The 24,351-nt window shown below is 39.6% G+C and overlaps 1 protein-coding gene across 1 annotated transcript; it reads right to left on the reverse strand.

Moving 5' to 3' along the window:
• Nucleotides 1-24,351, reverse strand: PTGES3 (prostaglandin E synthase 3). Its single transcript, XM_088025725.1, has 9 exons — nucleotides 24,102-24,351; nucleotides 23,590-23,962; nucleotides 6,740-6,853; nucleotides 6,524-6,593; nucleotides 5,739-5,837; nucleotides 4,884-4,973; nucleotides 2,507-2,569; nucleotides 1,634-1,658; nucleotides 1-1,154 (listed from the first exon to the last, which is right to left on the reverse strand). The coding sequence occupies exons 1-9, from the start codon at nucleotides 24,349-24,351 to the stop codon at nucleotides 1,135-1,137; spliced, it is 1,104 nt and encodes a 367-aa protein (XP_087881851.1). The 3' UTR covers nucleotides 1-1,134.

Consider the following 24,351-nt stretch of genomic DNA (forward strand, 5'->3'; position numbering starts at 1 on the left):
TTTACAGGAGGACAACACATTTAGTTTTATTTCAATCAAATCACAACACTCTTTTCCAATGGTTGCAAAGTGCATCTACAATTTGCTATTACAGATCCACTTTTAAAAGGTTTCCTGACAGTACAGCAAGCCTTTTTATCCCAGAGGAATATTCCCAAATTCTTCCTCAAGTAAAATAAAAACTCCATTCCAGTAAATGGCAATACATGAAATTACAGTAAACCAGACACTTAAAAGGACAGCCAAAAAAGTCTTCCAACAGTTTATTAGAAAGAATGTAGACATTAAAAAAAAAAAAAAATCCCCACTGTCATGAACATAAATTGAGGTTTTCAGCCTGGGACAAGCTGAATCAAAGAAAGAAATAAAAAATCCAATAGTGTATTAACATTTTTTTTTCCACTCATTTGCCATACTGACAGTGCAAATACAATTTGGTCTAAATGTACAGACTCTCAAGCAACAGTGTACAGCCTTTCTTCGTCCTCCATGCTAAGAGATGTAAAAGTTTAAGGGTCAAACAATACCAAATGTACAGGCTTCAAAAACCACCTAAGTTAGGGCATTCACTAGAGTTAGCTAAGATACATCTCGAACACTGACAAGTGATCACTTACAATAATGTGAAGTAATTTTTTGAAAAATAAAAACTTTAGTGGAATAATCCTGGAGGATATACCAGAGGAACAAGTTACCAAGTTTAAGGTATCAACCAATCTGTTTCATCAGCCACTTTTGAGTCCATTTTCTAAAATCTAAAATTTAGTTATCTTTCTTCTAAGCCAAGAGCTTCCTATCATGTCAGTATCTATGTTATGAAGTAAAGGAGACTGAGGTGAAATGTTTTTATTTATCACAACTGCTGTATCAATTGCCTAGGACCTCAACAGCATCATGGAAGTCTGGGAAAAGTTCATGCATAAGGTTATTGCCTTAGCTGACTTAAAATTGCCCCATACAATGGTACATATCAACCCTTAGTGAAGCCTTTAAAAAAACAAACAGGTTGAAAAATGGGTTAAAGGAGGCAAATACAGCATCTGCCTTTAGAGCTATCAACTCAGGAATTCTCTCAATTATGAAATCTTGCAGAGAAGTTACTTTTCTTTCTCAAGATCCGGTGGACAACATTCTTTACTCCAGATCTGGCATTTCTGAAAGATTTAAAAAAGATTAGTATGAAGTACAAGAGAACAATCTATCAACTTCAAAGTTTTATTTAAAAAAAAGTCAACAGTAAAATAGCTTCCTAGGGAATTGTCTTTTTTTTTTTTTTTAAAGATTTTATTTATTTGAGAGAGAGAGCACGTAAGAGGGGGGAGGGTCAGAGGGCGAAGCAGACTCCCTGCTGGGCAGGGAGCCCGATGTGGGACTCGATCCAGGGACTCCAGGATCATGACCTGAGCCGAAGGCAGTCGCTTAACCAACTGAGCCACCCAGGCGCCCCTTGTCTGTCTTTTTTAATGTAAATTCTGAATCACTCAAATTTCTGCTTTGGCTATCTTATTAGAGGCTGTGAAGAAATAATTTTTCTTCCAAGAATTGTAAATAAGTTAACATCTCTATTTTGAGAGTTTGTGGTCTTTGATGTGAAATATCACTGTGTAAACATCCTTTTTACAAAGATACTTACTTTCATCATCACTGTCTTGTGAATCCTGCAGAAGGAAGAATTTTAAAGTTACCAAGTTGATCAAACATTACTCTGCTAACTGAACAGTTTGCCTTAAAAACCTGAAGCACTGTACTTTTATTAAAGTAGCAAAGATATGTGGTTATATCAAGCTTATGAATTTTAATCACTGGACTTAAGAACAAGTTTACTTAAGATGAACAAACATACAGCTGAGGATCTACCTCCCTGTAAGGTGTGTGCCTTTTGATTGGTGCTCATCCTTTAAATCCCTTCCTATCAACCAGATTGAAACTTAGTATAAAATGGTTTCTCTTCTCTTGGCATTCAATGGAAGAGGAAAACGGCTCACGGTGAAAACCACTGGACTGACAGAAGACAATGAATTCCAATCCTAGCTGTTGAACTAAGTATTTTTCCAACTGTACTGAACAACTTTCTTGAAGATGTTAGCCGGATGCCAGCGGGTGGAAGGTTGAGAAAGTTATCTAGTTTACCCTTTTTACAGATTCATAACATCCATCTATTTACTCTATGGTTTCTGACCAATCCTGCTGCAAAACCCGTTTAACTTAGTCAAAATAATCCCTAAACTAACTCTTAATTGAGTAAGGCATATGATGTCTCTATGCAGTGATTCTCTTGAAATCTGGTCCCTTTAAGAATGGTCCATGGGACACCTGTCCCTAGTAGATACCTAGCCTTCAAAAATGAGCACATTTCAAAAATTGCTTTTCCCTGTATTTCTTAAAGAAAAAAAAAAAAACCAACAAGAAGTGGCAAAAAAAGCAATCCTGAATCTATATAAAACAACCTATAAATACATTGTTTCTTACTATTTAAGTAAACAGAGAAAAGAATTTAGAGACTTACATCATCTGCTCCATCTACTTCTGGTAAATCTACATCCTCATCACCACCCATGTTGTTCATCATCTATTTGAAGTGTAAAAATTAGTTTTAAAAATGATGTTAAATTAAGCCCTAGTTATCAGGTTGCAAGCTCCAGAATAAACCTTAAGTCCACAGATTTCTACCAATAAAAAAAGCAAAACAAATGTTAAGTACCTTCCTTTCTGGAAAAGGTAGATTATATAGGTAATTACATAAAATCCTGACAACTTGTAGGAAGACTACGTTCTCACTGAAGAAAAGTGAAGTTATTAAAACTTATCCAGCAAGATATTTATGTAGGATGTAGAAATTAAAACACCGAAATCCTGAATAGTGCTTACCTCTGGTGCCTAAAGAAAAGAATGGAATTCATTTGTAGTTGTAAAGCTTTGTATCTTAAGCTAAGTGGCATGTGTATTATGGTATTCTCATAGTTTTAAATATTGTGAAGAACCAATAAATGATTTAAAATAAAGACCTTCAGGAAGATTAGATTGTATAAAAGGCCTGAATGCTAAATCAAAGACTAAAGAGCAATAACATGTTAAAAACAGAAAATATACATAATTCTTGAAATAAAAAGGTACCTACTATGGAGAATAATACCTTTGTATTATAATATGTTGTTATTATAATACTTTTGTATATGTAAATACTCTTGTATACTCACAATACATTGGGACTAACAACAATATACTTACATGAAGTACTAATTTCCTATCTTTAGTTTCTGATCATAAACCAAGCAGTTAATTACTTAAAAAGGTGCAAATAACCAAACTAATTTATTAATAGATGGGGAGGGACTTACATCCCCAAGCTACAACTTTTCTGTAAATTTTTTAAAATTTAAAATATTCACATAACCATATATAACTTTATAAACAAAAATTTAAAACTTCCAAAATCTATGCTTACCTGCACTTTAGAGTTAGAAGAGGCCTTTAAAAGATACCTAACTATAAAATTGCTCAGTATAAAAGTTCTGGGCAACCTAATGTTGAATAATATGAGTAACTAGTAAAGAGATTCCCTACAGCACTGTTGAACACTGGTTAAGTTTCTTTGAGCAGGAAAAATGCTCAAAATGTGCTAAGCATAATGCTAGCTGTTGAGGATACAATGGCAAAAGAGACAGAACGAACTGAATACATTCAAGAACTATTAAGGAAGTAAAACAAAAAAACAATAAAAGATAGCTGTTAATGCTATACTGGATACAGACAGTAAAAGAGAACAGTGTTAAGCTGTGTCATGCACAGCTAGGTAAAATGGTGGCACCATTTACTACAGGTAAGGAATAGGAATAGCATAGCTGAAGAGAATTTTCATATCGTCCCTTTCCCTGTAATTTGAAATCAAGGTGCCAGAACCATGTGAGATGTTGACTAAGCAGTTGCATACGTAACTATTTACTACTTTTTAGCTCTTAAGTTTTCAAAGAAGAAATATAAACAAAATCTAGTCAATTAAAACTTCAAATTGCCATGAAATGGATTTCATCTTCAAGTTAGAACGTTATATACATATATATTTTTTAAAGATTTTATTTATTTATTTGACAGAGAGACACAGAGAGAGAGGGAACACAAGCAGGGGGAGTGGGAGAGGGAGAAGCAGGCTTCCCGTGGAGCAGGGAGCCCGAAGTGGGGCCCGATCCCAGGACCCTGGGATCCTGACCTGAGCCGAAGGCAGACGCTTAACGACTGAGCCACCCAGGCACCCCAGAACGTAATATTCTTTTTCTAATTAGCTTTACTGCTGTACATTTATTTCATAAGGTTTATTCTACCTCAAGGGAGATCAATGATTTTTCCCTTTGGCCATGGCAATGTGAATTTGGATAACATCTTGGAAAAATAGGCTTACTTAAATCCTTTCCTTGGGGAAAAAAAAAATCCTTTCCTTGATTTTGCAAACTAAAAAATCCTTACACACCACTCATTATGCACATCTCACTACCATATTTGTGTTTAAACGTTTATATTCATACTACATGGCTCTAAAATGCAAACTTATCCATGCTCCTAAAAAAAAATCAGTTTCAATGTAAGAGTAAGAACTAGCTATAAAACAAACAAACCAACACCCCCCCAAACTATATTGCATTGATAATACGGTTTATTTTTTGTCTGTATGCATCAACTTTAGAACTTACCACTAATTTTTTAAATTATACAAGAATGTTAAACTTCAGGATTTAATGACCACTGTTAAGATCTTACTTTGTTTTGCTCAGAATGACCTTTAAAGTAAAGTAATTCAGGTCTTAAATACCACTAGGTGCTTTAAAACCAAATTAAATTCACATAGAAATGTACTGAGAGGTGGCGAAATGCATTTAACAAGAACTTACCTCAGAGAAACGATCAAAATTAGACATGTCTTCATCTGAATCATCTTCCCAGTCTTTCCAATTATTGAAGTCCACACTAAGCCAATTAAGCTATAGATAATACAAACAACACCCCATGATTAGGTTAACTTAAACTTACAGGTATGTACCTTAAAACTATCTTTTTGGAACTGTGGGTTCATACTAGTACGGCATGGAATTAACATGTAAAAAAACAGACTAGAAAAATCAGAATGAAGTCAAATGCAGTAGTAATAGTCAAAAGACAGTCTCACAAAGCTTCTTTCACAGTTGTTCAACAATCCTAGTTTAAAGAAAAACAAAACAGAACAAAAACCCACAAACACAAAAACAGGGGCACCTGAGTGGCTCAGTCAGTTAAGCCTCTGACTCTTGATTTTGGTTCAGGTCTTGACCTCACAGTTGTGAGCTCAAGCCCCTCACTGGACTCCACACTAGACGTGGAGCCTACCTAAAAAGTAATTAATAAATGACGATGATGATGATAATAAAAACAAAATTCATTCATTGGTAGGAACTATTCTCAGATGCAACTGACTTTTTTTGTAGCACCAAAATATGCTCTCATATGATACATAAGAAACTTATAAAGCCTTCTAAGAAAAATCTGCCTCTTGAATTCAGCAAAAGATTCTGCATCAACTAGTGACTGACTTTGTTCTGGTTTTAAGTTAAAACTAGTAAAACCCAAAGAAGGAAAACACATAGAACACAAGATTTTAATAACACAACTATGAAACAGAAACATTAAATCCTCATGCCAAACAAATGTGTCTTTTATTATTTAAAATAAAAATGTTAAACTTTCCCTCCCAAAAAAGAAAAGAAACATACCTTTGCCCTTTCTTTTGTTAACCTTGGCCATGACTGGCCAGATTCGCCTTTTCGTAAACAACATAAAATTGATCTGTCCGTTCTTTTATGCTTGGAATCCTAAAAACAAAAACAAAAGCACTATCACACCATTTATCTCTCTAATAATTGCTATAGAATAGAAAGTAGCTTGTCATTCTTCAACTCTAATTTCTTTTTTTTTTTTTAGATTTATTTATTTATTTGATAGACACAGCGAGAGAGGGAACACAAGCAGGGGGAGTGGGAGAGGGAGAAGCAGCCTCCCCGCTCAGCAGGGAGCCCGATGCGGGGCTCGATCCCGGGTCCCTGGGATCATGACCTGAGCTGAAGGCAGACGCTTAATGACTGAGCCACCCAGGCGCCCCAGCTCTAATTTCTTTTCCCTACATTTTCTCTAAACTCAAAGAAACATCCCCTAGAGTACTAAAAATTTCATTAGCTATCAAAATTGCAAAAAACTTTTCCCTCCCTGCACAAGGTGAATAAAATAAAACCTTAAAAAAATTAACTAAATATGATACAATCATAAAGATTCTATAGTTAGATTAAGACAAGCCTCAAGAATACTGCCCTAAGTGCAAACAGTGATTGCAAGAACAAAGAGTATACAGAGAAGTAGTTCTAAGAGGGAAATATCACAAAAATATAAATATGCCTAGTTAGCCTCTGAACTGTTAAGAAAAACAATTACTGCTTACTGCTAAAAAGTATATATGTCCATTTCCTCAGATTTAAATTGGAATTAAAGCATCAAGACTACTTACATTTGGATCAATACAGTGAAAAAGATCAATTTCATTTAAATGTTTAAAATTATCACTTCCTCCAAGACAACTGTGTAAAAAAAAATAAAAAATATGAGCCTCTTCAAAGAGATAAAGATTAGTAGTAACTTCAGTGAAAACACAAAACAAGCAAGCCAAAGTTAGTCAGTTGTCTAATACAAGCTTTTTACCCAACGATGTAAAATGGTAATTTACCTGAATGTAAGTTTGGATTTTTCAAAATTTACATTAACATCTTTACTGTCTTCGACACAAAATTCAATGAAGACGTAGTCCCTTCGATCGTACCACTTTGCAGAAGCAGGCTGCCTACAAAGAGATAAAATTAGACAAAGTTAAGCTGGACTTCATTAACTGAGTATTTACATAACCTCCAAAGTATGGCATAGAAGTACTCCACTCAAACACTGATTATTTTGAGGCAGTTTATTATTACTGTTATTTAAATGGACTCCATGTGGAGCCCAATGCAGAGCTTGAACTCACAACCCTTAAAATCAAGACCTGAGCTGAGATTAAGAGTCAGACACTTGACTGACTGAGCCACCCAGGCGCCCCTTGAGGCAGTTTATTATAATTTCTAATACATCTTTTACTCTTAACAGCTGCATTCCAAGTTAAAACATGGAATTCACAACAGGAAAGAATTCAAAAATGAAACAATGCTCAACAGGGTTAACCATTAGGAAGCCCTGTCAAAATTTATGTGCCACTCCCTTAGAGCCTTGCTCCTAAATGTCAACTTCACAGAATTAAGAAATCATACAGAATTAATCCACTGTCAATTGAAATGCAGTATTAGGGACGCCTGGGTGGCTCAGTTGGTTAAGCGTCTGCCTTTGCCTCAGGTCATGGTCCCAGGGTCCTGGGATCGAGTCCCGCACTGGGCTCCTTGCTCAGTGGGGAGCCTGCTTCTCCCTCTGCCTGCCGCTGGCCCCCGCTTGTGCTCACTGCTCTCTCTTTCTGACAAATAAATAAGAATAAAAATAAAATCTTAAAAAAAAGAAATGCAGTATTAATATTAAACGTTTCTACTTACAACGCTAGGAACTAGGGGGAAGGTAAGGGAGATGATGGTAGAACTGACAGTGTTTTTTAAAAAGTTCTCATCTGTAGCTTATTTCTGACTATTATCAAGCAACCATTTTTCTGACCAATTTTCCTAACAAACTTTTATGATTCTAAATAATGACATTAAAGAATTAAGCTTTGTTACAGCCTTATCTTCTACTCCATCTACACATGTATCTAACAGACACTATACTAGAAAGAGCTGGACTATTTGCTTTTTCCTTATTATTCTTCTGCTCCTGTCTCCTGCAATATACCTGTCTTCTTCATGGTGTCAGCCACCTAGAGCTCTACCCACTCATTAAAACTTTGTTTTAGAATATGGTTAAAAACTGCTAAAAGCAAATGCAGTCAAATATAGCTGATAAAGATTGTTTTCTCTTTTTTTTTTTTTTTTGAGATCAAGACCTGAGCTCAGATCAAGAGTTGGGACGCTTAACCAACTGAGCCACCCAGGTGTCCTGTTTCTTTAAAACTGTTCTTTATGGGGTGCCTGGCTGGCTCAGTCGGTAGAGCATGCACCTCTTGATCTTAGAGTTGTAGGTTTGAGTCCACGTTGGGTGTAGAGATTACTTAAAAATATAATCTTTAAGAAAAGAAAATTCTTAAATTAGACAAATATCCTCATATGCATAAAAATTCCTAGAATTCACATACATACACACTCCAACAGGATTTGCCTCTACAGAATGAACCAGAAAGACAATGACGGAAAGGAAGCAGAACCACATTATTCTCAATGGGTTCATTTATTTTCTAAAAATAAGCATGTTCTGCTCTGATAATGTAAAAATTAAAATTATTGGCTATACAGGAATTTTTGTATTCTTTGAACTGTTCTGTAAACCTAAAAATTAAAAAGTTAGGGCGCCTGGGTGGCTCAGTTGGTTAAGCGACTGCCTTCGGCTCAGGTCATGATCCTGGAGTCCCGGGATCGAGTCCTGCATCGGGCTCCCTGCTCAGCAGGGAGTCTGCTTCTCCCTCTGACCCTCCCCCCTCTCATGCTCGCTCTCTCGCTCTCTCTCTCTCAAATAAATAAATAAAATCTTTAAAAAAATAGTTTAAAAAAAATAAAAATTAAAAAGTTAATTATCGTTATGTTCCAGCACTACTCATAAACTCAAATGAAAGGAATTGTTTTGTTTCCAAGCTCTGAAATTCCCGACCCTAAAGAGTAGCAGTTTAAAGTCCCTCCTATAAATAAAAAGTTGCAGCCAACTGCTCATCAGCATTTTTATACAACTGTTAAACTTGACTAGTTATATTCCACTTTGGGATATTGGTATCAGATCTAAAGTAGGTAAACAATTACGGATTGCAGTTTTCAAAGTCTAAATACCAGCATATAAGCAAGGGTAAAAGCTGTTTCTTTAGGCATCTATCAACAGATTAAAAAAAACACAACAGATTTTTACATGCCTCTGAAGAAAAATCTAACCAAACTTCTGCTGTTAATATGGCTAACAAACAAGTTAGGAATTTTATGAATAGGTCACAATAGATCATATATTATTTTTAGCTCATTTTCTTACCAAAATGGTGTTCTCAATGTGGTAACATGTTGGTCTGTAACTGAAAATATTTGGTAACTTAATAATTAAAACTTTAAATAGTTTTAGGCTTATAGATTTTCAAATTGAAATGACCATATAGTCCTATGTTTAAAAAGTGCTCATAATAACTATCTGAACAAAGAATACCACAGTGCCAAAATACTATTTCCAACTAAAGGAACCGGGTTTCCTACAAAGAAATGGCTGACCTCAGTCCTGAGGTGGGAAATACAGATGAGGTTGGGACATCTTGTGCAAATGAAGCTATTAAAAACCACGAGGTCAGTCAAAACCAGAGGCAACAATAAGGGTCTCCCCACGTTGGCCAATGACAATTCTAGACCACCAGAAGATGCTACAACAGCTCCAATTCTCTACAAATTAGCAGTTAAAGATAAAGAATTAGGCATTTTTTCCTTCTTTCCTTTTATTCATGGTAACTGAATAGGACCCGTTCATGAAGGAAACTCCTTTACAGAATTTCAGCTTTGGAGTGGAATAAAATGGGGAAAGAGGGGGAGTGTGTCACCATTTTGCAACCCTTAAACTGATTTGGCAGTGATCAACAATGGATGTAACCATTAAAAATTATTAGACGACCAACTGATAAAGAACTTATAATCCATCTTAGAAAAGTACAACTAAACATAAACCTCTCAATTTCATGCAACATGATATACTCTGGAGTAAACTTAATGCCAGTCTACAAAAAATATGAGAAAAAGAAACCACTCAAATGATACCACAAGGAAGTGAGAAATCCAGAATACTGTTAAATCAAGGCTATAAAGAAGAGGAGGGACTGCTCTAGATTAAAAGAAACCTTAAGAGAGGTGCCTGGGTAGCACAGTCAGTTAGGCATCCAACTCTTGGCTTCAGCTCAGGTGGTCATCTCAGGGTCATGAGATCCAGCCACGAGTTGGGCTCTGCACTCAGTGAGGAGCCTAAGACTCTCTCTCTCTCTCTGTCTCCAACCCTCACCCCCGCCCACTCTCTCTCTCAAATAAAAAAAGAAAATAAAAAAATCTAAGAGTTATCAAACATGTACAATTGGTGAACCTAGGCTATATCTCCATTCCAACCTAAACATAAAAAGAGATTACTGAAACTGTGAAGATCTGAATACGGAGAGAGTAATAGAGAATATGAAAATCATTGTTAATTTTGTTAGGCATGAAAAGAATTGTTTTTATGAAAAAGAAATGTCCATTCGAGATGAATAAGTATATGGGGTTTGCTTTAAAAGACTTTGGGAGGGGGGGGCGCCTGGGTGGCTCAGTTGTTAGAGTCTGCCTTCAGCTCAGGTCATGATCCCAGGGTCCTGGGATCAAGCCCCACATCGGGCTCCCTGCTCTGCGGGAAGCCTGCTTCTCCCTCTCCCACTCCCCTTGCTTGTGTTCCCTCTCTCGCTGTCTCTGTCAAATAAATAAATAAATATCTTAAAAAAAAAAAAAAAAAAAAAAGACTTCAGGGGATGAATGCCTGGGTGGCTCAGTAGGTTAAGTGTCTGCCTTCAGCTCAGGTCACGATCCCAAGGCCCTAGGACTGAACCCAGAACCCGGCTCCCTGCTTGGTGGTGAGCCTGCTTCTCCCTCTGCTGCTCCCCCTGCTTGTGCTGTCAAATAAACAAAATATTTAAAATAAATAAATAAATAAAAGATTTCAGGGGTGGGAGGGGGTGCCTTTGTAGCTCAGTTGGTTAAGCCTCTGCCTTCAGCTCAGGTCATGATCTCCAGATCCTAGGATAGAGCCCTGCCTCAGGCTCCCTGCTCAGCAGGGAGTCTCCTTCTCCTTATCCCTCTACCCACCCCACCCCCCCCAACCACCAACCCCGTGCTCTCTCTTAAATAAATTTAAAAAATATTTTGAAATAAATAAGTAAATAAATAAATGGCTTCAGCAGGGGCACCTGGGTAGCTCAGTCAGTTGAGTGTCTGACTTCAGCTCAAGTCATGAATCTTGGGGTCCTGTGATTGAGCCCCGCATCAGGCTCTGCACTCAGCAGGGAGTCCGTTTCTCCCTCTATCCTTTCCCCTTCTAGTATGCGTGCTCTCTCTCCTTCTCTCAAATAGGTGAACTCTTTTAAATAAATAAAAATACAAGACTTCAGGAAAGGAAAAAGGGGGTAAATAAAGCAATGTGGCAAAAGCCTGCTAAGCACTCTAGATGACAGGTAGATGGGGAATTATGTTCACTGTACTTTTTAAAAAGTGTTATTAAATGATTCTGGCAGGGAATACTTTCTTCCTTCGGTGTAACCCAGTCTAATTTTGAAACTGTGTTATACTTAGCTAATGAAAAGATTCTAGTCCCAATACATTTTACAAACAGTATTTCAAAAAACTAGGGTAAATGCTTTTGTAGCCAAACTTAACATAATCTGAAGATTGTATTTACCTTGTAAAAGTTGCATATTAAGAGCCTATAGTAATAGAGAAGAAGCACACTAATGGTGACATGCTTATTACAATAGCTATATAAAAAACCAACTAGCATATTAGCTCTTCAGTTTGTTCATACTGAGACCACTGGAACCAGAGAATCTTTTTTCTTTCCTCAAATTCACATTAAGTTTAGAGTTTAGATCATTGTTATGAGCTGAACTGTATCCCCCACAAATTCATACGCTGAAATCCTAAACGTCCAGACTTCAAAATGAGAATGCATTTGGAGAGAGGATCTTTAAAATGAAGTCTTAGGATGGGCCATAACTCAACATGACTGGTGGCCTTACAAAAGATTAGGACACAGGGAAGGCCCTGTGAAGACACAGGAGAGAGCCATCTACAAGCCAAGGAGAAAGGCCTCAGAAGAAACCAACCCCGCTGACGCCTTGATCTCAGACTAACACCCTCCAGAATTGTGAGGAAATAAATTTCTGCTGTTTAAGTCACCCCATCTCTGGTACTTTGTTATGGCAGCTCTAGCGAGCAGATAGAATCATTTTCCAAATAACAAAATTAAATGATCCAAACCAAGGGCTGGTTTAGGAGCCAAAAATGGTTTTTATATTTTCCTTTTTTTTTTTTTTAAAGATTTTATTTATTTTTTGACAGAGAGAGAGACAGTGAGAGAGGGAACACAAGCAAGGGGAGTGGGAGAGGGAGAATCAGGCTTCCCACGGAGCAAGGAGCCTGCTGATGCAGGGCTCGATCCCAGGACCCTGGGATCATGACCTGAGTCGAAGGCAGACTCTTAATGACTGAGCCACCCAGATGCCCCTGGTTTTTATATTTTTAAAGAGTTCTAAAAACAAGCATGTAGGACAGAAATATCTATGGCTTGCAAATCTTAATGTTTATTAGGTAATCCTGATCTAAACCATCAAAAATACAAGACGTGACCCTATACTTAACCCTAAACCAGTAATAAACTCATATATTCACTCATGGAACTCAACTGCTTGTGAAATCCCACTTGACTTATCACAACATTTCTTTTTTCTATTAACCAAAAGAGGAGCTGGTTTAGCTTTAATTCTAGCTCCTTATATTGGATTTATCTCTAGCCTTACAATAACATTGGCAAAATTCATAACCACGGTGCAAGTCAGTCAGTTCACATTAATAGTAAATACCTATAGCAGTAAATGAAAACTTTTCTTTTACCTCTGCATATGCTATGTCAATAATCCATTACCTAAAACAAAATCGAAAGCCCCCACAGTGGGACATTCCGTGTTTTTTTTTTTTTAAAGATTTTATTTATTTGACAGAGAGAGACACAGCGAGAGAGGGAACACAAGCAGGGGGAGTGGGAGAGGGAGAAGCAGGCTTCCCACAGAGCAGGGGGCCGGATGCAGGACTCGATCCCAGGACCCTGGGATCCTGACCTGAGCCAAAGGCAGACACTTAACCACTGAGCCACCCAGGCGCCCCCATTCTGTGCTCTTCTGACAAGAGCTTCCAAGCTCAACATTAAGGCCTGGTTGGTTCAAACAACTAAACTTTGCAGAACCTAAAATTCTACATAGTTTTGAGTAAAACTTCTTAGTTTGTCTTAAAAAGAGTGGAAACCATTATTTTTTCCCCAATATCATTTTTAATATGCTAGAATCTGGTGATTTTTAATTCAAATTTGTAGAAAACTACAAACACCCTTTACTTTAAAAACATGAATGTACAGGGGACGCCTGGGGTGGCTCAGCTGGTTAAGCGTTTGCCTCTGGCTCAGGTCATGATCCCAGGGTCCTGAAATCAAGCCCCGCACCCAGCAGGGAGCCTGCTTCTCCCTCTCCCTGCTGCTCCCCCTGCTTGTGCTCTGTCAAATAAATAAAAGCTTAAAAAAAAAGAAAAGAAAAAAGAAGAGAGGATCCACCAGTGCAATGGTTTGAATGCATCCCCCTGAAATGTGTATGTTGAAATCCTAACGCCCAGTGTGGTAATAATAGAAGGGAAGACATTTGGAAGGTGCTTAGGTCACGAGAATAGAGCCCTCATGAATGAGATCAATGCCTTACAAAAGAGGCCCCAGAGAGACCGCCACCCCCCTTTTCCCTGCTGTGAGGACACAGCAAGAAGCTATGAAGCAGGAAGTGGGTTCCAGCACAAGATGACCCTCCTGGTGCCTTTATCCTGGGACTTCCAGTCTCCAGAATGGTAAAGCAATAAATTTTTGTTTATAAACTACCCAGTCTGTGATATTTTGTTAGAGCAGTCCAAACAGACTAGACCACCAGCAAAGCTAAATGGAAAAAATTTGCTAAGGAACATTTCTCAAATACTACAATTCTTTTGATAGTTTACTATGTGCAAGGCATACTGAATTATAAAAGACAATTAAAACACCTCGGGGGCACCTGGGTGGCTCAGTCGTTAAGCGTCTGCCTTCGGCTCGGGTCATGATCCCAGGATCCTGGGATCGAGTCCCGCATTGGGCTCCCTGCTCAGTGGAGAACCTACTTCTCCCTCTCCCTCTGCCTGACACTCTCCTGGCTTGTGCTCTGTCAAATAAATAAAATCTTTAAAAACAAAACAAAACAAAAACCACTTCGAGCCTTTTGTGAACTGGAAAAACAGACATACATAACTTGGGGTAAGTTCATAAAGCTGAAGGTTGAAAACCATGTTAGAGCTAGGTCACAGATGTCCCTGGAGACAATGGAAAGGCATTTGGTTTATTCTGTTACTGGGTAGTTACACACACACACACACACACACACACACACACACACTAATGGCAGCGATCATTCCTTTAGCACTTTGGAAATCTTGAAGGGGGAAAGAGTTCCACATAGAATTCTATATCATATGACTTGTCTCTACAACCAACACTATGGTCAACACTCCATCTTTATTTTTTCTCTCTCAGAATTTCCAATGTCCAGAAATTTTTATGAGCAGGTACTCCAGACCATCACAAATAGCAAATATGAAACGCCTTGAGTCTGTACATCAGAACTTGGTGAAACAAAAAACTTTTACTACTGAAGTGAGAGGCCTACAGTTAATACCACAATAATTTAAATTTGGCTCCCTGAAATAGATGATTTAGAGCAATCTCATGGGAGATGTAAACACACACACACACACACACACACACACACACACACACACACACACGCTAATCCTATAGGATCACATAAAATTCCACATCATTTTGGTGTATTTCCCTAAGAAATCTTTAGTATCTTGCTGTCACATCACTGGTCCAATGAGCTGATTTCCTTATTAAAAAGTTTCTATTGGGGCACCTGGGTGGCTCAGTTAAGCGTCTGCCTTCGGCTCGGGTCACGATCTCAGGGTCCTGGGATAGAGCCCTGTGTTGGGCTCCCTGCTCAGCAGGGAGTCTGTTTCTCTCTCTGCCCTCCCGCCCCCCGCCCCCGTGCTCTCTTGATCGATCTCTCTCAAATAAAATCTTTTTAAAAAAAGTTTCCATCTGGGGCACCTGGGTGGCTCAGTCATTGAGCGTCTGCCTTTGGCTCAGGTCATGATCCCAGGGTCCTGGGATCAAGCCCCACATCGGGCTCCCTGCTCAGCGGGAAGCCTGCTTCTCCCTCTCCCACTCCCTCTGCTTGTGTTCCCTCTCTCGCTGTGTCTCTGTCAAATAAATAAAATCTTAAAAAAAAAAGTTTCTATCTAGGATGCATGGGTGGCTCAGTCGGTTAAGCGTCTGCCTTCTGCTCAGGTTATGATCCTAGGATCCTGGGATCGAGTCCCACATTGATTCCTTGCTCAGCAGACAGCCTGCTTCTCACTCCGCCTGCCGATCCCCCTGCTTGTGTGCACACGCGTGCTGACAAATAAAATATTTAAAAAAATTTAAAAAAATTTTAAAGTCTCTATCAGAGGGGCACCTGGGTGGCTTAGTCAAAGTGTCTCCCTTTGGCTCACGTCATGATCCCAGCGTCCTGGGATCGAGTCTCACGTCGGGCTCCCTGCTCACGGGGAGCCTGCTTCTCCCTCTCCTGCTCCCCCTGCTTGTGCTCTCTTTCTGACATATAAATAAAATCTTAAAAAAAAAAAGTTTCTATCATATACAAAGGTGACATCATTAGTATTGGACTCCTTACTCTAAATCATTGGGAAATAATTAGGATACTATCATTTGGTCACAAAATAGAGGCTCTTGGGGCACCTGGGTGGCTCTGTTAAGCATCTGACTCCTGATCTCCGGGTCATGAGATCAAGCCCTGCGTTGGGCTCCACACTAAGTGTGGAACCTACTTAAAAAAAAAAAAAAAAAAGGCTCTTTATAGCACAGACAAATGTACTGGAGAAAATAGCAATAATGACCATTTTTTAAAAAAATGCCCTACTTCTGTAAAGTATTTAAGGGACTGAAAAATGTGATACTCAGATATGCTCATTAACAATAATCTTTATGATAAAATAAGCAAAAATTTAAAATCTGTTTTATCTTTAACTGATGGCCTCATTTAGAAATTAATCAAACAGGAAAAAAGTGAAAATGAATATTAATTTTGACTGAAAAGCTAACTTCTTTAAAAGTTTTATTATTTTTTTTAAGTAATCTCTACACTGAACATGGGGCTCAAACTCCCGGAACCTGAGATCAAGAGTCACACTCTTTTCCGAATGAGCCAGCCAGGCAACCCCCACTTCTTAGAAGGACAGATCAGTTAGTATTCCCAAAATAAAGAACTCACAATAAAGTCAAATGTACTTTGAAGGTATATATGGATTTGGCGGTACTTCTTTTCCAGATTTCCCCTCAGAGAGGAAAACCTCAATTAACAAGACATAAAATCAGATATTTAATTTACAGATGGCTTTCATCAACTTTATCTTTCAACTACTGACCACTGATCTTACTTTCGACAGGAGATATAATTGAATTTGACTGAAATGTGATATAGCAGAATACAGGACTAATCGTAAACCCCCCCCTTCGGCCCAACCCTTACTATCAAGCATCTCATGTAGCCAAGCCTAGCAGCTAAAATACACTGAGAGTTTGAATGTTATTCAATAAACAAGTTATTTATTAAACATGGGGCTAGGAATTGTTCTGGGGATACAGCAGTCAACAAAACAAAGCTTACATTCAAGTTAGATGAAATTTGGTCCAAAAGTCTTCTAAGAAATATGGGGGTAAAGGGATCAGATCCATTACTAACTACAGTTTATCTTTCTTAATGTGTAAATAGGTTATACATCATAACATTCTCAAAAAAAAAAAAGATAACATTCTCTGGTTATCAGCACAGCTGAGTTTTGAACAACATGTGAGTTAGGGGAACCAACACCCTAAAAAGTTGAATATCCAAGCATAACTTACGACTCCCCTAAAACTTTAACAGCCTACTGTTGACCAGAGCCTCACTGATAATGTAAATAGACTAACACATACTTTGTTTTATATATATATGTATATAACACATTGTATTCTTAAAATAAAACTAAAGAAAAAAATGTTAAAGTCATAAGAAAAAAATACATTTACAGGGGTGCTAGGGTGGCTCGGTAGGTTACGCATCAGCCTCTTGATCTTAACTCAGGTCTTGATCTCAGGGTTCTGAGTTCAAGCCCCATGTTGGGCCCCATGCTGGACACGGAGCCTACTTAAAAAAGTGGGGGGGGGGGCACCGGGGTGGCTCAGTTGGTCCTCTGCCTTCCGCTCAGGTCACGATCCCAAGGTCCTGAGATCAAGCCCTGCATTGAGCTCCCTGTTCAGTGGGGAGTCTGCTTATCCCAATCCCTCTGCCCTTCCCCTCCCACTTGTGCTCTCTCTCAAATAAATAAAATCTTTAAAAAAAAAAAAATACCTTTACAGTACTGTATTGTATTTACTGGGAAAAAATCTGCCTAAATGGACCCACACAGTTCAAACCAGTGTTACTGAAGGGTCAACTGTACTTAATTAATGACCATTTCCCTTGTAAGTTTATTCTTAATAGAGAGTGATTATTTGTCTGAATTAAAGGATCACTTTGAATTCTAAGATAAAGCAACAGAAATTACAAGACTAGCTTTTTTACTAAAGCTTAATAATGAAGTAAATATATTCTAGGTTTAGGAATAAACATTTCTATTTAGTAGGAAGCTTCTTTAAGACTAGATGCACTAATCTTTTACACATCTCAGAGTATAAAATTCATTAAACCAAGAAAATGAGAAAACTCATTAAAACCAAGAAAAAGTCAGCAGTAAGAGGTTATAAAATTCAGAATTACTGATTTTTTATAACTAAGTTTGTCAAATAGTCTTATCATTTGCAAAACAGAATCAAGACACAGGTAAATCTTTTTTAGTTTGTTTTAAGTGAGAAATGATATGGAAACATGAAATTCTGGTATAAAAAGGGAAATAGTTGTTCCAGATTCATAGGCTGAGCAGTTTTTCCTTCATCAAAAGCCCTGTCTACAAATGTCTAATACCACTCTCTTACACACATATTCTTTCCTCAAATCCCAAGATACGCTTCTTGTACTTTCAGATCATCTGTAGGTTAGTTGTGCTACCATGTAAAACTTTCTGGAAAGGTGAATACACATGCTGAATACACATGCTAGTCCAGTGGCTTCCAAATTATGTGCCAAGGTGCATCAGGGCACCACAAGAAACTTACGGGGTTACTCCAAGATATTTTAAATTTGAGAAAAGTTTAATGATACTCAACCTCAGTCAAGACACCAGTTGGTGGGTGCCTGGGTGGCTCAGTTGGTTAAGCATCTGCCTTTGGCTCAGGTCACGATCCCAGGGTCCTGGGATGGAGTCCTGCAGCATCGGGCTCCCTGCTCAGCAGGGAGTCTGCTTCTCCCTCTCCCCCTCCCTCCTGCTTGTGCTTTCTTATGCTCTCTCTCAAGTAAATAAGTAAAATCTTCCAAAAAAAAAAAAAAAAAAAAAAAAAAAAAAGGCCAGGCAGTGCCTGGGTGGCTCAGTCGTCTGCCTTCAGGTCAGGTCATGATCCCAGGGTCCTGGGTTCGAGCCCTCCATCGGGCTCCTTGCTCTGTGCAGAGCCTGCTTCTCCCTCTGCCTGTGCTCTTTCTCAAATAAATAAATCTTAAAAAAAAAAAAAAGACAGCAGGTGATTCAATTTCAAAGTAGACTATACCACATCCCTCTCCATTAACTTTAATTTTTGCAAAGATAGATTTTTGGTGGTGGTTGTGATTTAAAAAGGGGGTGAACCCATAAAAAAATCGGTGGGGAACAGAAATTGAGATAGAAGTATCCAATTTAAATTCAAGGTATAAGAAGTTACAGTGCCCAAAGGGCATATATATTCCATTAGTAACTGTGGTTATAAAAGAAATGACATTTTTCTTTCAACTTTTATGTATTAACTTTTCAAAGATTACAAGGCTGTTTGGACAAATTAAGTTTTTGGACTGAACTCCGTAATAAACAGAACTGCTAGGTTACTCCTTTTGGCCAACACCACAAAAAAACCCCAAAAAACAACCTACTAAGACAAAAAGGGGCAAACCAAGAACATTTGTGAACCTCTGTGTGAGTTCCTTTATTTGGTAATCCCTACTCTAAAACATAAAAGTGAGGTGCACCTGGGTGGCTCAGTCGGTTAGGCAGCTGCCTTTGGCTCAGGTCGTGATCCCAGAGTCCTGAGATCGAGCCCCGCGTCGGGCTCCCTGTTCAGTGGAAAGCCTGCTTCTCCCTCTCCCTCTGCCTGCCTCTCTGCCTGCTTGTGCTCTCTCTGTCAAATAAATAAATAAAATCTTTAAAAAAAATAAAAATAAAACATAAAAGTGAAAGCTGTTCTTAAAAGATAGTATTTATTCCAAAACTTAGTGCCTTTCTTCCAAGCAACTCCAACCTTCCTACATTCCCTTCTTTGGCACATATCCTTTTTAACATCTCCAAAGTAGATACAGTAATCTTTCTTCATACAAATAAGACTCAAACAAGGTCAACGTCTCATTGCCTCCATTACAAATTTCAGAGGGTCTGGGCTCCGTTACCGTATGTCAAGAAGTGGCACAGGTTTTAACAGAAACCGTTTAGATAATAAAACAGAACTACAGAGACATATTTCTTTCTTTGGAAATAAAAGGATCCCCTGGAAAATTATTCTCCCTTTTTGTAAAGTGGAAAAAAGCCTTCTTGTCAGAAATCCTGAGTTCTAATCCTATCTAGGGCAGTTCCTTATACTAATTAGCACTGTCCAAATTAGTATTTGAAGAACTAGATCCTGGAACTTAAATACATACAAAAAATTTTCAGAACACCTCCTTGTAACTTGGATCCTTCCAGCACACAAAGATAATTAAAATGCTGAGTTGGAAAGGCCCTGACACTTTTTAGCGATACAGCATGACAACCTGTGAAGATCAACTACTGTACAGAAAACGCACAACAGCACATTATGGCTTTGGAATCCAATACAGGAGAGGGCATACTACTGCTTAAGGTAATGTTTAAAATAATTGGCCTCTTCCTGAAAAACTAAAAGTTAAAGGTAACCTAGGGAGGCAGAGAAGTCAGCCTCAATTTAAAATCTATCACTGCCAATCTACACAGATGGCAAAAGTTTACTACAACACACATTGTATTTCTATAGCAAAATACACTAGGTTCAGTAACTTCCAATTTAGGAACTCAGATATCTTAAGCATTTAAGAACTAGACTGATTCTAAACAGCCCGTATTTCGAGCGTATTTTTTCTGAAAAGTGACAATCACTACCACTCAAGACCCCAAAATGATACAGCTCTGAGATTCTGAAACAGAAAATACAATTAAACATGAGTATCTTAATTAACAGTTTATACTTCCCAGCACTAAACTGATTTGTCACTTCCAGTTTCAACTGCTTTCTAGTTAAAGCCTAACTAAGCACAGAGAAAAAGAAGAAAATCCAGTTGCCAGGTTACATTGGTTAGGAAATCAACACTGAACAAAAGCCATCAGTTACTCTTAACTTACAGAAATTAACCATATACCATATGCTCACTATTACAATTTGTTTTGGAGACCAAAGACCAATGATTTTATTTTGGGGACTCAATTCTACAAAACGGAGTGATGGCAAAATATTCAAGATTTTAACCAATGCTAGACACAGAATACGTTTCTGGAGAATTTATTAACTCAAGTAGAAAACAACCCAAAGAATGACTTCAGAGAGATCAAAACTAAATAAAACAGGGGCTCCTGGCTGGCTCAGTCAGAAGAGCATGGGACTCTTGATCTCCAGGTCACGAGTTCAAGCCCCACATTGGGTGCAGAGATTACTAAAAACAAAAATCCAACAAAAACTTACAAACAAAAGTACAAACAGAAAAGAAAACTTTTCCTTTAAAAAACCTTTTACTTCGTATCTATTGTCATAGAGTCTAAATTAGAATTAGAACCAACTACAATAGCTAATTTAAAAAAAAAAGCAAACTGGCACCCCCCCACCCCCACGTTAGAAGAAGAGGTCCTAAAATCCCAGCCTTCTCCAAAGGGGGTGAGAGATTGAGATTTTATGTAAACTATTAGACAAAACTTTAAAAACCTGATTCAAAGAAATGTATCTAGAGACCACTACTAAAGAGTATTCAAGTGAGAAAAAAAGAGACTGTAAAACCCTTAAAATATCCAAGCATGAATGTCTCTCTCCACCTTAAAATAAGTTTTATAACAGGCTCAATCAGAAGAGCATGCAACTCTTGATCTCAGGCTTATGAGTTTGAGCCCCATACTGGGGACAGAGATTACTTTAACATATAAATTAAAAAAATAATAATAAAATAAATAAAATAAAATGTTAATAGCAAACATCCCACAAAATGAACCCTTATCTGCCAGATTCTTCCAGAACTGGATGACCCACTAAAAGTTTTTTTCAACTCAACTGATTCATAATGTTCATCTTGTAAACTTATTCAAGTCATTAGTTCATTTATTTTAAAGAGATTTACTTGGTCTCTTCAAAACACACTGAATGTCGCATTCTTGTAACTGAGGACTGCTTTTTGGAATATTATTACGCTTTTCATCTGAGTTTTTGATATATTTACCTAATGTCTCATCTCTTTATTTCATGTGACCTCCCAAAAGTATATTTCAAGTCATTTTAAGGTTGGTATTTCTTAGTGAAAAGATTTTTTTTTTGGCTACATTTGTCTATTAACAGTGGGTAGCTTCTCAGAGAATTTATTTTCTGCTCATGGAGTTTCAAAGTATAAAAGGCATTTTAAAACTGACAAACCTGCTACATTATTTGGAACAGATTTCAAAGGGAAAAGTGAAAGCTACTTTAAAGTATTTTTGTTAGATACCATGGGGGTGGGATCCTTCCAAAATTCTAATATATCCCTTTTATACAATACTACTGAGTTGGTTTTTTTTTTAAGATTTTATTTATTTGACACAGAGAGACACAGCGAGAGAGGGAACACAAGCAGGGGGAGTGAGAGAGGGAGAAGCAGGCTTGCCGCTGAGCAAGGAACCCGATGTGGGGCTCAATCCCAGGGCCTTGGGATCATGACCTGAGCCAAAGGCAGACGCTTAACGACTGAGCCACCCAGGCGCCCAATACTACTACTGTGTTCTTGAGGCTTGCTCTCCATCATCAACCAGCTGTAGTGTATCCGTTACTTATACACTGAGATGTCTAGTCCAATATACTCACCAACTGTATCATCATTAAGTAAACCTTTGAGAGTGTGTTACTTTTCACAGGAATTAAACTGTTACTCTTCAATTACTCTCTCTACCAAACTTTTAGGGAGGAGTTAATACCAAAAAACACTATAAAACCGACAATTCTCACATCTAGAAGGACAGAAATTTTCCTGAGAAGAATGTAAGGCCTGGAAGTGGGAGTGCCAAAGATTCCTATTCGTTTAAAAATCACTATGGCGGGCGCCTGGGTGGCTCAGTCGTTAAGTGTCTGCCTTCGCCTCGGGTCATGCATGGTCCCAGGGTCCTGGGATCGAGGCCCACATCCGGCTCCTGCTCAGCGGGGGGGGGGGGGGGAGGGGGGCGGCTGCTTCTCCCTCTCCCACTCCCCCTGCTTGTGTTCCCTCTCTCGCTGTCTGTCAAATAAATAAATAAAATCTTAAAAAAAAAAACCACTATGGTTTTTTTCTTTACCACAGTCAACTAAATTGTTAAAAAACAAAAACCAAAAAAAACTGTCACATCAACGTAAACAAATTTAAGCTCTCAAAGACAACAAGAAGGCGGTTATGTACCTATTTCACCGTTAATTAAAAAAGGATAATGAAACCTCACCTCAAGTTTAATGTAGAACACAGAAAACGTCCCCAAGTATCTTTCCACTCGACACGTGCGAACTACCTGCTCAATACTAACTCCTCGCGGCCTGGGACAAGGTTGAGTTTTGGCAACCTTCACTCCCATCGAAAGACTCAAGTTAGGAGGAGGCCTGGAAAGACCCATTCCCAAGAAACCACGATCCCGGAGAGAAAGAAGTTGTGGTGACGGTATGACCTCCCTGCAGTTGCCTAGCAGTACCTGTCGCTCACGGCGGAAGGCCGCGTGGTGCTCTACGAGGAGCACCGCCAGCCAGCCTTCTGGGAGCACTCACCACAGGTGCACTAGTCCCAGGGCCTGGTCCCAACATCACGGAGCGGCAGAATCAGACCACCCAAAAAAAAGCCAAGTGGCTGTCTAAGAGGGTCCGCGCCTCCAGGGCGCCCGCATGGCAAAAAACTCCCAGGAGAGAAAGGCCTAAGGCTAAGTTACGGAGTTAAGAGTAACCCGGACTGGCGAAGGAGGAAAAGTGGGATTTGCGGCGCGGGGAAGCCGAGAGACGGTTCAGAGGTGGGGAAAGAGGACATCTGGAGGAAAAATGTCCTCCACCCGCCAACGGTAACCGGAACAAGGATACTGGACCTCCCACCACAAGAAAGAGCGACTGCCGCCACCGAAGGGAGAAAGCCGAGGGGGCCGAAAGCGGGGGAGGGGTGAGGGCAGCTTCCCAGCAGCCCCCTGCGCGGCCTCGGCCTCCCTCCGGGACGACCTTCCCTCGGCCGGGTGTCGCACTCACATCGTGAACGGGGCAGGGGGACGGGCGAACGGGTGGGCGGGCCTCTCCGGCGGCAGCTGCTGGGCAGTCGACTCTTCTCCTGTGGCGACTCGGCGTTTTCTTCCCGGTCGCGGCCTCTTCTGGCTACCCTCAGGCGACGGCGGGCTCGACCTGGGTCCCCAGAATGCACTGCGCGGAGAGAGCGGCTCCTCCGGTCGGGGAGAAGAGGAAAGTGTAGGAAAAGGGGCGCGAGGACGGAGAATGAACGTGCGTGCGTGCGAGCGAGGGGTGGTGAGGCCGGGCGGCGGCTGGTGACGCAGCAAAATGCCCGGGCCCTGCCGCCGCGCGTGCGCACTCTTTGTTTTCGGGCTCCTGCGCGGTTTTCTAGAGATATCTACGGAAAGGGCGGGGCCTCCCAGCTCCTTCGCGATCCTTCCCGGCGCTGGCCCCGCCCTGCGTCGGCTCCCTCGGGTCCGACTCGTTCCCGCCTCTCCTCCCGCGCTCCCCCCTCGCGCTAGAAAACCGTTGGCCACCTAACCGCCCGGCCACGCGGGTCGTGCCATCTCCCGGAGAAACGGCCGTGTTGACAGCAGGAGGAAGGCTGAGGCGGAGGGACGCAGAGTCGGGAGGCTCGAAAAGTGAAACGGCTTGGTTACTCTTGAGGGAGTAAAACCAGTCCTCTGAGGAAACATTCTCCCGCAAAAAGATGTGAAAAGCCTGTGTTGGTGATATTTGCGGAAAAAGGCTAACTTCAGAATCGAAGGCCTGGGGGCACCTGGCCAT

The sequence above is a fragment of the Eumetopias jubatus genome, unplaced genomic scaffold (assembly GCF_037043125.1).
Source record: "Eumetopias jubatus isolate StellerSeaLion01/CBP00866 unplaced genomic scaffold, mEumJub1_p1.0 scaffold_8, whole genome shotgun sequence".
Taxonomy (NCBI): domain Eukaryota; kingdom Metazoa; phylum Chordata; class Mammalia; order Carnivora; family Otariidae; genus Eumetopias; species Eumetopias jubatus.